This window comes from Nipponia nippon, unplaced genomic scaffold (genome assembly GCF_047370975.1).
Source record: "Nipponia nippon isolate SJK-2023a ecotype South Korea unplaced genomic scaffold, ASM4737097v1 scaffold_4, whole genome shotgun sequence".
Lineage (NCBI taxonomy): Eukaryota > Metazoa > Chordata > Aves > Pelecaniformes > Threskiornithidae > Nipponia > Nipponia nippon.
In genome coordinates, this window is record NW_028262358.1 from 126,328,613 (window position 1) to 126,343,458 (window position 14,846).

Sequence of the window (14,846 nt, forward strand, 5' to 3'; positions counted from 1 at the left end):
GAACAGCCCCACACCCTTCAAACAAACAAAACAACCAAACCAAAAAAACCAGTGCAGAACAAACTGCAGTTTACCTTCTTGTTTTCTGATGGTGAGCGCTGTAAGTTGCATCCTTAGCGTAATTGCAGTTATTCTGGTTTTAGTTCATTCCTGTTTTGAACTTGAGAGAGGTTTAAAGTGCGAAGGTGAACGTAGACTTTCCGTCTTTCTTCTTCCCAGCTTCATCAGGAAGGGATCCTTCTGTGTCCGATTGTTCAGGCTTTAAAAACGGGTTTGTCGATGATTCTAACAGATCTCATATGACTAGTGTAATTTCCACAGCTTTTCCAAATATCTGCCCGTTTGTCTCTCCTCTCTCCGCTCTGACTCTTTGGCTCCGGAATGTGTAACTCCAGCCCAGAAAGATCATTTCCTAGGTGTTTGCCCCCTCACGGATGACAGCAGGAAGGAATCGGCAAGGAGAGCTTGTGAATCCAAACAGTAACATTTGATTATTTTTGGTGGGCAGGTACAGGATTGAGCTGTTCATCTAATGAAAACTGCAAATCTTTTGCTCCCTTCGAGAAAGGCCTGAGACCTGGGGCGGTCCTGAGACGGCATTCCTTAGGACACGATTCTCCCGAGACCATACTTGAAAAATCTGTACAAGAGAATTCCTGAGCTATGGGTTAATCAGGCTTTGTTGGTGTGTCCCTGCAGCACTTGATAATCATGGAGAGACCGGTTTACTTATTCAGATCTCATTCCAAGGACATTGCCGAACAGATAATTCGCTCATTTGCTTTGCAGACAGCAGGAAGGGGAATGCTAGCTCCTTTAAAATTTTAAAAGTGTGTATCTTGGTCAATCTAACCTATTTAGCTGTGAATTATGTATGATGGTGTTCTGCGACCGTGGTCCATGCAGCTTGAATGACCTCTTAAAAAACTGAAATCCTGACACCTGCCAGGCAATAAAGTGTCTCTAGGGAGAGAGATTGATGCCATGGTAATAGCATGACTTTACATGTACATGTTACCAGACAGCAGCAAAATTAATTGCAGCCCTTAATATACAGTATTAGTCTCATACCCTGCTTCATCCCTGCCTTCAGTCCGTTCCTCAGCCCCGTCTGTGCTACGTGCACAGCCTCGCAGGCCGCGGCGGCGGGGAGCGGGAGCGTCTGGCGTTGCCAGATGCTTTTTCTTGCGGGTTGTGGCAGCCCGTCTCCGTGCCTTCTGCGGAGGCACGGTAGGAAGCCTGTCTCCTGGGTTTAGCTGGAATCCGTCGGCTCCGGGAGGTAATCGCTGGGAGAAGTGACGGTTACGGTGTCTCTAGTATCGCTCTGTCTTGCCGCTCGGAGGTGAGGCAGGCTCCCAGGGACTGGTTCCAGCTTTGCAGAAAAATGAGATTGGCTTGGGAGCAGGGGGCTAGGAAGGTGGAATGAGGGACACATGCACCCAAAGCCCCAGGACAAGAAGATCTAATATTATCATGATTATTTTTTTGGTGTTGCAGAAGATTCAACTGGTATTGTCCCTTTTATGTCTTGATAAAATAGTCTCTACTAAAAACAACTTAAAAGATCAAATAACTAATCTACCCCTTGGGGTCCATCTGTTGTGGAATTTAGAGAGGCGCTAGCACTTGAAATAAAGCTAATTACTGGTACAGTAACTGGCGTTCTTCAAGACGACGTGCATGTTCTACGCGAGGAGGAACTAAGGAGAACAGTAGTTAGTTCCAAAACCTCTTAAGCTTGGGGCAGCGCATGAGGGCAGCGGGACCTGGTGGGCGAGCGGGCGGAATCGCACCGGCAGCTTCCCAGTGCCCGGCGCCGGGAACACCTGCTTCGGCCTGCGGGGAAGCACAGCTCGAGGAGATGCGCGGTGAAGGACCTCGGCTGGGAAGATCTGACGCTCCGTTTGCATGTATTTATGTAATTTAATAAAATGAGTTTATTTTAGGAAGCTGAAAAACAGAGGAACTTTTACGTATCTGCAAAAATGCCATTGAGGTTTTTTCCTTTAAAAAAAAATAAAATACAGAAGCACATTGGTTCTGAGTCTATTGTTTTCTAAAGTAGGAAAAAATAAGGAAATAAAATGCATTTGCAGATTACTTTATACCACCATACACTTATTTTCCTTTTTATGAACAGTTAAGGAAAAAGGTTTTGGTGGCTTTCAAGAGGAATATGTGTTGCGAGATCTTCTATTAACAGGCAATGGACAACTGCTGAGGGAAGCTGTTAATCAGAGAGTGTATGTTAAGTGCCAAGACACGACTTTCTTTTCCTTGGTTGACATTTAAGCCTGATGAAATCCATCCTGCCATGTTGCATGAGGGTGAGCTGACTAACTCCCTTAGGTTCTGGTGTAATTGTAGAATAATTGTTTGGTATTTTTGTCCTTTTTTTTTTTAAAGACATTTAAAAAACATATATATGGTGAATCTGGTAACAAAAGAATAACATAATGTAGTAATTTTAAGTGAAATTTTACACTGATACTGGATTAAGTCGCTTTTTTTCACTGGAGTTGACTGAAATTTAGCATCTCTTTTTTAGGACTACATACGAAGTAAGCCGTAAGGGCTACTAAATTGTCCCTGTGCCTCCCTACCTTGGCGTATAAGTTCCACTGTGTTGCTGTCACTTCTTTAATCTGCTTTCCTAAGAAAGGGAGGCCTGTGTGACCAAACTATATGGGTTTTTTCTTTCCATCTTAATTATATTTAAGATCTTTCCTTCCCTGACAAATATGATTTGACCTCAGGCATCAGGTTTCAAAGTTAAATGAATTCTCACGAGTTTTTTTGTTTAAAGGCAACCCAACCTCCCACCCCCAAAACCAACATCCCCACAAAAACCCTAGGCAGGGAAGAGGAGCGGTATCGCTCTCGGTCAGCCGAGGAAAGGCACGGAATATGCTTTCTCCTGTTGAACACCCAAGGCTCGAACACGCAGCTGCGCAGGGCCCTGGGCTCCGCTGGCCCCGCTGCTCGGGCGAGGTCTCGCCTGCTTTGTAGTTTGCAAACAGAATCCCTTTGAACAGAAAGGGATGCTTTACGTGATGGTGCTATATACGTGTACGCAGCTCTCAGTGTTGCATACGTAAGATTAGCAACTGAAATGTTCAGAATTAATGTTTCCTGTACCGCACACCGCTTTAAAAGGTATTACCAAGTCTGAAGCGTATCTCTGTTACGGAATACGGTCGTTACGAAGAGATGTCTGTCTTTCCACTGGTCTTTTCATTTGCCAGATGTAATCAAACTGTTTCAGCTGAGGGATAAATTAATGTTGTTCGCAGTAAGTTGCTCTTGTAACAGAAATTCTAGCACAAACAGTGTTTGCCATTTTTGTCTTCAGAATGATTGAGGAGAGTGGGAAGAGGAGGAGGACAATGGCAGAGAAGAGACAGCTGTTCATGGAAATGAGTAAGTAAGAAATTTGAAGACATAATGTCACTTATTCTTTACTGAGAGCTTGGCTTTGGTAGTTTTACCCGATCATTTACATCTTATTTCCCCAAGACCATTGCCTCGTCTAGTGAAAAGCACCCTGGGTGCTGGTCAGGAGGAGGATACAGGAGGTGGGTCACAGCTGCCTAAAAGGTCATTCGTTTCCAGGTTTTGCGAAGCTCCTTTTTTAAGGGACGTTCACATTTCTCATATATGGCAATATGTAAAGTTTGTGGGCAGCTATTGAAATAAATAATGACAACAGACAGATCACCTTTTACCTTAATTTTTTTTTTTTTTTTTTTAAATTGCACCACAATGCTAGTGTGACTCAGAAGAGAAACAGTGTGAGGGGTTCGGGGGTTGGTTTTTGTACAGGACCGTTCTCTGAAAGAGAGGCTGTAACTGTTACTAGAAATCAAATGCCTGTCCAGAGATAATATAATTTAAAGGAATGAGACATAGCCTTTGAAAAAGACATGTGCAGGTAGAAGTAAAAGACTGTCTGTTTGCATGACACCATGTTATTTTACTTTCCCACGGGAACACAGGACTGAGTGGAATTCCTGGGTTAGGCAAGCATGTCCTGTAATTGCCATTGCAGGCTGATGAAGGTCTGTCTCAAAGCAATAGTATATTTGTGCTACTGTGTTGAAGGATTTCCAGAGTTACATTCTTACTGTGGTTACAAGCATCTTATAATTTCAGGAACAGTTTCATTCCTGGCTAATTTATATCTGCTTCCTCTCGCGTGAGGCCATCTTGGATAGTATTCCTCCCCACCTTCCCAGCTTGCTTTGCGTTTGGGTTTGTACTCATGTCCCTTTTTGGCTTGTTCAACACATGGCACAAGCTGACTCCTGCAGTCTGCCGGCTGCGCACGCCATCTCCTGTTCTTCTCTGCCTCTCTTCGGCTTCCCTTGAGCAAAGGCGACTGAATTGTGCGTGATACCCTGGACGACGTCTCCTTAGAACCTTTTCAAATGCCAGTCGTACTTCTCCACTAGAAATGCTTTGACTGGTGCATCAGGGTATTACATTTGTCCCATCACTTTAAAGTGTTGTAGTCGTCCTGTGACCATTTAGTACAGAAATCGACTCGCTAGTTTTTAGCTTTGGCAAAATTGTTAAAAATATTCAGAATTCTTCTCATTCTCTTTGTACAAGGTGTCTCCTTGCAGCTGTGGCTCTTGCTCGTTATCAGTGAAAGAGCTGGTGTATAGACATGCCAAACTGCCTTTCGCTGTAAGGCTCTTCAGCATTTCCATATGAGAAGTCTAAGGTCTTCAAACTTCACCTGCCTTGTGGTGGAATATTTCACTATAAAGTGAACACATAAATGTTTTCCTTTCTAGGTGAGCTTCATACACTGAGTAGATGTGCAATGTGTGAATCGGTGCTTTCGGTGACCGGTTGTTGTTGGTCAACACACAAATTTGCTGAAGCGTTTAGATAATTGCTCCTGTGAGACAGGGGTGGACCTTGGCGTTCACCGACGTTGGACGTGCTACCCGAGGATGTGTTGGTTGGTTTTGTAGTACTTGCTGAGGTGTCTGACAGGCAGGAATTCTGTGCAAGCTATTCTGATTTCTCTGAACTGCAGAATACGTACGGAGTTTATCTTACGGAGGGGTGTAAAGAAGGTGGAGCCGGACTTTTCTCAGCCCGGTGGCAGGACACAAGGTAATAGGCGCAAACTGAAACCCAGCAAATTCCGTCTGAATGTGAGAAAAAACGTTTTTACTGTGAGGGCGGTTGAGCAGTGGGAGAGGTTGCTGAGCGAAGCTGTGGAGTCTCCATCCTCGCAGGTATTCAAAACTCAGCTGAACACAGTCTTGGGCAAATTGCTGTAGCTGACCCTGCTGGAGCTGGGAGGTTGGACTAGAGCAGTCCCTTCCAGCCTCAACTATTCTGTGATTCTGCGCTGTGTAGATTGTCTTGAAAACACATCCCATTTTGTCGTCAGATACTTTAGAAGAACGACCTTCTTGGAGCTTTTGTGGTAAGGTGACACAGGAAGACAAGAACAGAAAATGTTTGCTTTTGTTTTTGCATGTAGCTGTTAAGTGACCTTTTACATATATACACACACGTGTATTTTATATATATTTATATATATTTTATATAGACAAAGCATTCTGCGAAGACTCATGGTCTGTGGAAGTGCTTTCTGTGGTTTGAAAGGCAGAAGTATGCACCCTAATGGAGAGTTTTGAAAGAATATGGCATAGAAGGTACAAAAGGAGCTGTTTTGTTGTAGCCTTGGATCTGAACGCTCCAGCTTGCGTTACCTGGCCAAGTACTTTCCCGAATATATCAGAGACGAGTTTTCAAAGGTGAAACTGTGAAATAATCCACTGAAGTTTGTTGCACCATACTGTCAAGCAGAAGGCTCCTCAGATGTTGGCTAGTCTAGTGCCACTCGTGGGTAGGAGCCTTGGGTTGGGAAACTGGTCAGCCTCCTCTCTGATCTTACGAGAGTCTTTTCACCTCATGTTCCACGTCAGTGATGAAGAGAAATAATCCTTGTGTGCCACTTTGAAGACACAGTACTTCGGTCCCTAAGAAGAAGCAGATGCTTTGGCATTGTATTTGCAAAACTGTAATGAAATATCTAAAAGCCAAGAATACTTTCTTAAATTTGCATCTGTGAGTCAGTGGGTGCATACACAAAGGTAATTCAAATGAGGTATTTGCAAGTTGGTTTCTGAATTCAGAACGTAGGAGGGAATAAGTTATCACCTTTGAGCAAGACCCCCTGATATAGCGATCAGATGCCTTCTTTGGGAGGATGTGGGTTTGGCTTTTTGTTCTTGTTTTTAAGTATCTTTTAGAAGTCTGGATTCTGTAAGTCACAGCTGTCCCCATTCCTCAGTTCTCTACTCCTCTAGGCTCTAGCTTTTGAGAGAAGTATGAAAGACTGCAGCAGGTCCTGCTTTTGTGCACTCGCGTGAGAATCCAGGCATCCCAGCATCCGTGCCATTGCCCACGTGCAGCTGGATTGTTTCAGACTGCGCCTTAGGACGACACCGATTATAGGACGTAGCCACTGACACTGGTGAAATGTGAGCCGTTTAAAAGGCATTTTGGTTTATGATTAATGGGATTTTCGAGACTTGACTTGTTGGCTGCTTCCAAATTAGAAATGATCAATACTGGACTTCAAACCAGTATCCCTTATCGTCCCCACATCGTTTATCATCTTTGATCGGTATAGGAGGAGCGCAGGTCGGTTCGGCGGAGGGTTAACACGCCTTGCTGAAACTGCTCAAGTTTGTAATGTTCAGAGTAATTGCTGGAACCGGTAGGTGTGGCACAGACTAGTGAGAGATGATAGCCTTCAAATCTTTCGTGGTGTGGTGGTGTTTGAGGGTTTAACACTTACACATCTTGAAGGGGGAGGCTGTTGGTGAAGATAAGAGATAAGATTTTTTTTTTTTTTTTTTTCTTTTTCTTCTGCTTCTTACCTGATTTGGATCTGTTTGGGAGACCAAAAGCAGGCTCCTGATGGGGCTGCAGTGCCGAGGGTGGCAGGAGTACCAACCCCCCCTTTTCTGTGGCTTGTACCTGTTGTGTACGTCTTCCAGCATCAGTGCAATCCTCTTCCCTACCCACTCACCGCTTCGTTCTTGCTTCCTTTCAAGGTCCTCACACCAGTCTCAACCTTATCTCAGTTTATAATACGCTGCTGCAGATCACTTTGCCATGAGATACCTAATGAAAATCTTTGTCATGTTCATATGACAAAGATGATGTACGTGAAGAAACACTCATACCATTTTTGAAGTAATTCTCTCAGATAAGCTGCATGTTATAGAGGAAAGAAAAACACAAACTTTTTTTTATTCATAGGAGCACAGAATTTTGATGTCATCAGACTTTCAACGTATCGAACAGCCTGTAAACTGCGGTTTGTACAAAAAAGATGTAATCGTAAGTTAAAACTACTCTTTATCTTCAAAAATTTCTCATGCATGATTGTTTCAAGTATTCTACCCATGTGAATTTTAAGTATAGCAAGAGTACGCAAACATTTTGTCAGACGATGGTAGTTGTTACTTAAACTAAACAGAGATTAAATATATAATTAAAAAGAGGAGGCGAGCTTTGTCCAATACTCTCTAATATCTCCAGTTTTATTCTTTAGTGTTTCAAAAGTTTAAAATATATGGGCCAGCTTGACATATTTCAGTTGCCCTAAGTGTTGGATGCAGGCAGTCTGAAGCTATTTGAGCTCTTCGTCGTGGCGTACCGCAGACCGCCCATCAGCTAGGCACAGGTACGACTTGGTGACGCGTGATGCAGTCGCTAGCGCGCAAGTGTCTGGATCGGATCACGGAGGCATATATGAAATGTAGCAACCGTAAGGAATTCTTTAAGTTCATACCATAATAGACAGTGTAAGTTTTCTCATTCTCTTCCAGGTCCTTTGACCTTGGATAGCTCACCAAAGCAAAGATTAATCCACGGGTGAATAGGTGATGCTGCCTTGCGTTCTGCTACCAATGTTGAATTGGACAAAGCAAAAAGGACAGGCTAATGTACGCAGGAATAGGTCCCTCCTCCCAGTGAAGCGGCAGTAGTGTGTGTCTGGTGCGGAAGAGGACAGGAGAAGAGCTGAGGATTCCTGCAGAGGACATGTGCAACTGCATGCTGCAAATCGTAGCTCCTCCGTAGCGCAGCCGAGCCCGGGCTGCCTGTGGCAGTACCCGCAGCGCCTTCAGTTTGATGGAGGGCTTGCAACTCTTTCATTCCTGGGGGAAAGTGTTAGTTCTTGTCTGTAATTCACGCTTTTGAATTAAAAATCTCTCTTAATCAGTAGAGGGGTATTAAGAAATGCTAGTTATAGTGCATTGCACGCTCTCGGCCCAGTTCACTGATGCCATGCATATGCCCTGAGTAACCTTTACCACACGTGCATGTATGGCTGAGGCTGTGCATTTATGATCTTTGTCTGGACCACCGGGTGATCCAGGGGCATATGCGTGGTGTGAATAAGTAGCTTGACTTTTATCGTTGTGTGGTTTTTCTGTGAGAAATATAAAGACGAGTTTTAGGTAAGAAATGTTAAAGATCACACTCTTACCTCAGGCCCTTTTTTGTAAGTTAAGGAAGATAACAAAAGTTGTGAAGTTAGCACATAAGTCCGTCCTTTGTCACTATTGGATCACGTTCAGTTTAGACTGACGGATTGCTGTTGATCCTTCGATGTCTTCTCCCACTATCACGCATAACTTTAAAGCTTTGAAACATTTTAAAATATTTTTAAATGTGGTTCTGCAAATCACTTACTGTGGTTTTGGAAAACTTTTTCTCTACGTCGTTAACACTTCTTAGATACGCGCTAAGATACGGCAGCGTAATTTAGGGAAACGCTCTGGAGCTCTAGACCTGTGTTTACAAAGTAGTGTGCTCTGGACTTGGCAACTGGATCAACTGGAAACAGTCATAGTTTAACTGGAACATCAAGTTCCTCCTTCAATACTCAACTACTAGTCAGCATGAGGATGTTCAAAATTATTGTAACCAATTCGTAGTGTATTTAGAATATGGCTGATGTCATTCTCAAATGAATATATCTAACGCACTGCATGATCGAAGATGGCTTTTCTCCTTTACGTAGTTTTTCTGTCAGAGCACCCAGGTGTCGAAGGGTGGAATAAAAGGCACACAAGATGTCTGGGCGCTGCTCTGGTACTTCAAACTAGCTGACCGAACTGAGTATGAATATCGAGTCTGTCTCTTGAATACAAATAAGTCTCTCTGAATACAAATAAGTAACTGTTCATTCCAAAGTAAAAGCTAACACGGTATTCAGAAACAGTACCATAAAAGTAAGCTTGCATGCATTACAGAATAGAAGTTAATTTTTTTTCCTTTATTTTTAGTTCATCTTGTTGATATCTGGAATATGATTGAAGCCTTCCGAGATAATGGCCTTAACACTTTGGATCATAACACAGAGATCAACGTGTCTCGACTAGAAACAATCATTTCATCCATCTACTACCAGCTAAACAAACGCCTTCCTTCTACTCACCAAATCAGTGTAGAGCAATCCATCAGCCTCCTCCTCAACTTCATGATAGCAGCATATGACAGGCTAGTAACTCCTCTAGTTGTATTCTTAAACTAATTTTCTCTTTTAGTTAGATGAATGCAGCCAACAACTGCATGAGTCTCTGGCAAACTGTCCGCATGCTATTTCTCAAGTTCATGCAATTGCGTGTCGCACGTACACACATGTGTATTTAATATCAGTAGTGCCTGCAGAGATTTACATGGCCACAGCAGCAACGCTTTGTCTTAAAAATTGCTTTCTTAAGAAAGATGAGTTAGTGCCTTCTGGGACTTGCAGACTGCTGGAAGCCGTGTATCTGAACTGAAGATGAAATGAAACAGCGTTCTGCAGGCTGTGACAGAACATAACGTTAACCTCACGGTGGTATAGCACTGTTTTAAGAAGTGAAATTGTTTTATTCAATCTTGATCAACAAGACCATTTTATAACGCTGCCTTGTTTTGACAGTCAGCTTGGATCCTGTCCTAACGTGCTGTGACCCCATAAAGGCTGATTCTCATTTCTTGGCTGCAAGAAGCGTGATTCTTGCTCGGGGTACTGTCTAGGCATTGCCTTGTGTCCAGCTTTGAGTTTCTGTCACAGCCTCTTTCTTCAGGGTTCAATCTGCTAATCTTCTTGAGTAGATGCGTCTCTGTGGGCTCTCTGAGTAGCAACTGCAAATCTTTCACTGTTGTTTAGCACTTCTTGCTTTTTGCCTTGTCTTTCTCACACTCAGCTATTACTTCAGTCTTCTCTCCCTTCTGCTTTTGCCTTCTCTCCTAGCAGTAGAGAGCTGCTTGTGGCCAGGACGCTGCCACAGAGACCGAGGAGTTTTACCCAAGACAATCTGCAGCGCTGAACGTGCCAAAGAGTTGCTCTGTTTGTAATGTCCGGACTTTGATCTTTTCCTTATGTGACTTCTTATTGCCATCAAACAGAAGCTAAGTTTCCCCCCCAAAACCATCCCTGTCTCACTAAGCGCAGATAAAAACCACACGAGCTCGGAGCAGGAAGACTGCTCCGACAACAGAATCAAATGTGCATTTTCCTGTTTAGTTCTGATTTGGTATTAGTTGCAAGAGTTAGCTGATGGGTTTAGTTATTCTGAGACAGATCATACTAGAAAAATAGGGAATTTAAAAATAGAAATGGTCGTGTTTTGGGGGACTGGCTCAAAAGATTGAGGCTTTAGTTCGAGATATGTTTTTCTCCCCCACTGCCCCCAGCCCTGCAAGTTCTGCCTCTTCTGGAACCGAAGCAGCACGCTTGATCCCAGCACGGTACCACAGCGTCTCTTTAGCTTCCCCTCTCTGGCAGGTGGGACTGGGAGAGAAGCTGGGATGCTGCGCTGCGTTGTGCAATGGGAGAACCAAGAGTAAGAGGAGAGGCAGGGCTGAGACTCCCTCTCCAGGAGTTCATCAACAAGGCAGACATTTATTTGAACAAAAAAAAAGTATACATCTGCACTGGGACCTGTAGACCGGCGCGGATGGTGGTGCAGAAATGATGGCTCACACTGCAGCGGTGGTGAGTTGTGAGGAGGAGCGGCTTTGGCATGATGTTCCTCGCTGCTTGCTTCCGCAGAGCTTTGCGTGGGTGTTTGCCCGTTCGTTCCTGCTCTGTTTTTCCCAAGAGCCTCTCATGGCTTTCCCTGACCCGTTACTGGCACCCCAGAGTACCAGCTCATTCCCTGACCCCATCTGACTGTTTCAGAGCAGTCAGGTTTTTATTTCATTGTTTCTAGAAATTGCATTCGTTTGACAGTGGGTTTAGTTGCTCCAACATCTTTTTTTCTTTTTAAATTGTATGCTGGTAACGAAGCATCGTGCCATAAGGGGGATGGAGAGGGTGACCAACAAACAAATGAGGAATTGAGTTGGCAAGCAAAGCGTGGAGTGAGGTGATTGGGAGGAACCTCGTAGTCAGTGCAGCAGAGCTGCAAGGGGCAGGTGCGTATACGTAAGGGAATGCCTACAGATCAGCACCGTGCAGAGAAAGCTCTCCTGCCTTCGCTGGGCAGTCGGCATGACTCTGAGTGGCTGGGCAGCACTGCGTGCAGCACGGGGAGCAAACAGGAGGAAGGAGAGGTCCGATTCCCCCAGAGAGGACGGGGGAGAGCTGGCACAGCTGGAGAGCTGCGGTGGGTTCGTTCGGAGGGGCAGAGGAGTTGTCCTTGACACAAGAGCCGCTGGGGTGCATGGGGCTCTGCCCGGGGGCGGCAGCGAGCCGGCGGCGGGGCTGAGTCAGGATCCGTGGGCACGCTGACACCGGCGTCGCCGGCGTGTGCGCCTGCTCAGGAAGGCGTAGAGGATGAGGCTTTCCTCAGACAGCTGGAAGAAGCCTCGTTACACAGGCCCAATCGTTTTGAAACAAGTCCCCCAGTTCTGTTTCCGATCCTGAGAACTCCCAATTGTTACAGGAGTTTCAAAATAATATTGCCAGTTTTGCCCTTTTTCCTTTTGATAGGGAGTTCAGCAGATTGAATAGCATTGGTACAAAATAGATTTTGGCAAGTTGCTTAATAAGTACACCTCTGCCAGATTGCAGGGGGGCAGTTCTGGGTTTTTTCTTGATTAATAAACAGGACGTCAGCAGAAGCAGGCCTAATATCTGAAGGCATCATAAGACGCCTTTCCAAGGATAAGATTGTGTCCTGTGAGGAGGCATTGATGGCTGCAGTCTCCTGTTTTTTTCTGGAAGTTAATTCAAAGTGGAACTCTCTTCTGAGAGAAAATGAATGTCTGTTAAAAAGAAAAGGGGGAGAGGGGCTGAGACTATAACTTGTGTAAATTCAAATTAGCTAGTGAGATTTGCTCAGGTAAAGGCAGAGGCCAAGGCTTGAAGAGGATGAACTTTTCAGACAACCGGCTTCAGATATAGTCAAGTCTGCCTTTTTTTTACACAGAGAGAGAGTGCCAACTTATTCTTTTGAGAAAGCTATTTAAGAGAAAAGACAGAAACAAAGTAGGATAGCTGAGATCTTTACCTTGTGGTTAACTTTATCGCCTTTATATAGCTTGAAATAAATATCTAATGTGTTTAGTTTTCTCCCTTTGCTTAGTTTCTTTAGACAGTGGTTAAAAGGCTACTGGGTATCAAGAAAGTGATGGCCTTTGAGTCACCAGTCTTCACACCTCTTCCTGCAGCTGTAGCTCTAGGAGAGATTGCCTCTCTTCTGGGGAGGGGATATTTGAAAGATGCTCTGAGGCTGTATTGGAGAAACAGTATATTGTATTTCAGATACTTCTCAGCCTGAGAAAGGTTGAGAGCCTTTACCTCACCATGGAGTGTGTGTTGCCAGAAGATATTTGCGTATTAACTCTGAATGTGGGAGGGGAAAAAAAAAGTTATTTGGTCACCTCCTGCTGTCTCCACCTGGTTGCTCGTCTGTCATTGACATCAGACCTTGTCACTACTTCAATGCCATAAGCCAATATTTACTTCAAATAATTTTACTCTTAACACTTCCCAAGTGCTAGTCTTCCAAGTGCAAATGTTTAAGGATCTCGTTTCCACTGAGAAGCGTTCTAGAGTTGTTCTAGATCTCTTCTAACACTCATTGTCTATTTTCCCCATCATCATATTTCCTGTGGTAGTACAAGTTATCTGCCCAATACATTTAATTACAGTTACTTGAACGTATTTTAATTCTTCTTCTCCTTTTATATGTGACTTTAACTTTCTCGGGGGTTTATCAGTCTGTACCACTGTTGCTGTTTATAGTCAAGGCTAATGACTCCGTAGGTTTCTGTTTGGCAATAAGTTGCCCAGAATTCCAACCCCTTTTACCCGCGCTTACGCACGTTTCTTTTGCCCTGCGCACCACTAAATGAACGTTCTACCAGCTTCACAGTAACGGAGGATTTACGCCGAGATCGCCACGCTGTGGCTGTCTAATATCATCTGTGGGAAGTTCTCTGGCTCCTGTCTTTGTGACTAGGAAAGGCGATAGAGAAATTCAGGAGGCGGGCGGCAGGGAGCGTGCCTTGTGGGCCAGCACTAAGCTGGGAGAAACGGTTACTGGTACCAGCTGCGCTGTGCTTTAACCCAGCAAGCTGCCTGCTGTGGCTCTGGTGACTTGTGTCCCTCGTAATTTCATCCTTATCTTTCTTTCTGGTAACGGGAATAACACACGTAGCTGTTTCTACATTCCACGCCGTGCCGAATGGGCTGCTTCGTGCTTTCCGTAGAGACAAAGTCATTTTCTCTTGCTGGTATTAGAAGATGATTCCCCAAATGTGCCATCTGTTCTGATAGCACAGCAGCTCTAACAACGTAAATTAGAATAAAACATTGTTCATATTATTCCTGTTCTGTGGGGTATGTTCAGGATATCGTACACCTTCTCCGTTAGCTGTCAATTACTGTACTGGTTTTAGAATGAAATGTGTATTTGAACATCAAAGTTTAAATCAAGAAGTAAAAAGTTAAAGCAACTAACACAAAGCAGCAGAGGGAAAAATGAGATGTTTTACAGTGAACAAATGTATTTTAATGGAAAAAAATTAATTAACACGTTACTTTTTTATAGGACAGTTATGGGATGAACAAGACAAATGATAGTCTCTTTATCTGTGCATTTTTCCTAATTCTGCAGGAAAGTTTGATTTGTGATTAGGCACTTGTTAACTCTTCCAGTATATTAAAAATGCTAGTGCTATCACTGTTTTAATGTTCTATTAAATAGCTTGCAAATCTTAGGGCATTTATGCATTTCCTTCCTAGGCCTCGAGTATTTTTGTTACTTGCCATTCTATGGAGTAATTACTTACCCTGTCATTTTTTTTCACAGTGAGGGCCATGGGAAGTTGACGGTATTTTCAGTGAAAGCTATGTTAGCAACAATGTGTGGCGGTAAAATACTGGACAAACTAAGATGTAAGTATTTTCAAGCAAATCAAACCATTTTATGAAATATTTTGTTTCCATTACTGGCCACATATGTTTTATTGTATGAAGTTCTGAAAGCTAACGGTTTTGCTTATTCAGCGATCTTTATACTGAAATGAAGCTTGCTATATTAATGTTTTTGTTACACATGCCATCTGCTGGCCATAAAACATACCGAGCTTGTTACGGAGTAGGCTTTACAAGTACATTTGTTTATTTTGAAATGCTTCGGTGCTCCTTTAAATGGAAAAACTTCAGGTCTGATTTTTCTGACAGCAACGTCAAATTTGTTGCCATTTCCCCCGTTTTGAGGATGGCGGGGAGCTTCTGGGTATCTTCTGCTTCATCTGAGGCGCTCTCTGCATCTTCTCATTCTGTAATTCCAGCTTCTCAGTTCTTATTTTTTATCTCTTTTTTTTAAATTCTCTTTTCATCAATCTTACTTCCTTTT

The 14,846-nt window shown here is 43.6% G+C and overlaps 1 protein-coding gene across 15 annotated transcripts in view; it reads left to right on the top strand.

The window, feature by feature from the left end:
- The window catches only part of DTNB (dystrobrevin beta), a 218,462-nt gene that overhangs the window by 14,957 nt on the left and 188,659 nt on the right, over positions 1-14,846 (top strand). For 9 of the 15 annotated variants that reach the window (XM_087776264.1, XM_087776265.1, XM_087776268.1 and 6 more), the window contains exons 3-6: positions 3,353-3,420; positions 7,297-7,377; positions 9,333-9,546; positions 14,298-14,383. In XM_087776264.1, the coding sequence (XP_087632390.1) occupies positions 3,354-3,420; positions 7,297-7,377; positions 9,333-9,546; positions 14,298-14,383 (448 nt within the window). In that variant the 5' untranslated portion in view covers position 3,353. The remainder of the gene's footprint in view (positions 1-3,352; positions 3,421-7,296; positions 7,378-9,332; positions 9,547-14,297; positions 14,384-14,846) is intronic. The other 6 variants (XM_087776276.1, XM_087776278.1, XM_087776279.1 and 3 more) reach the window with 3 other exon arrangements.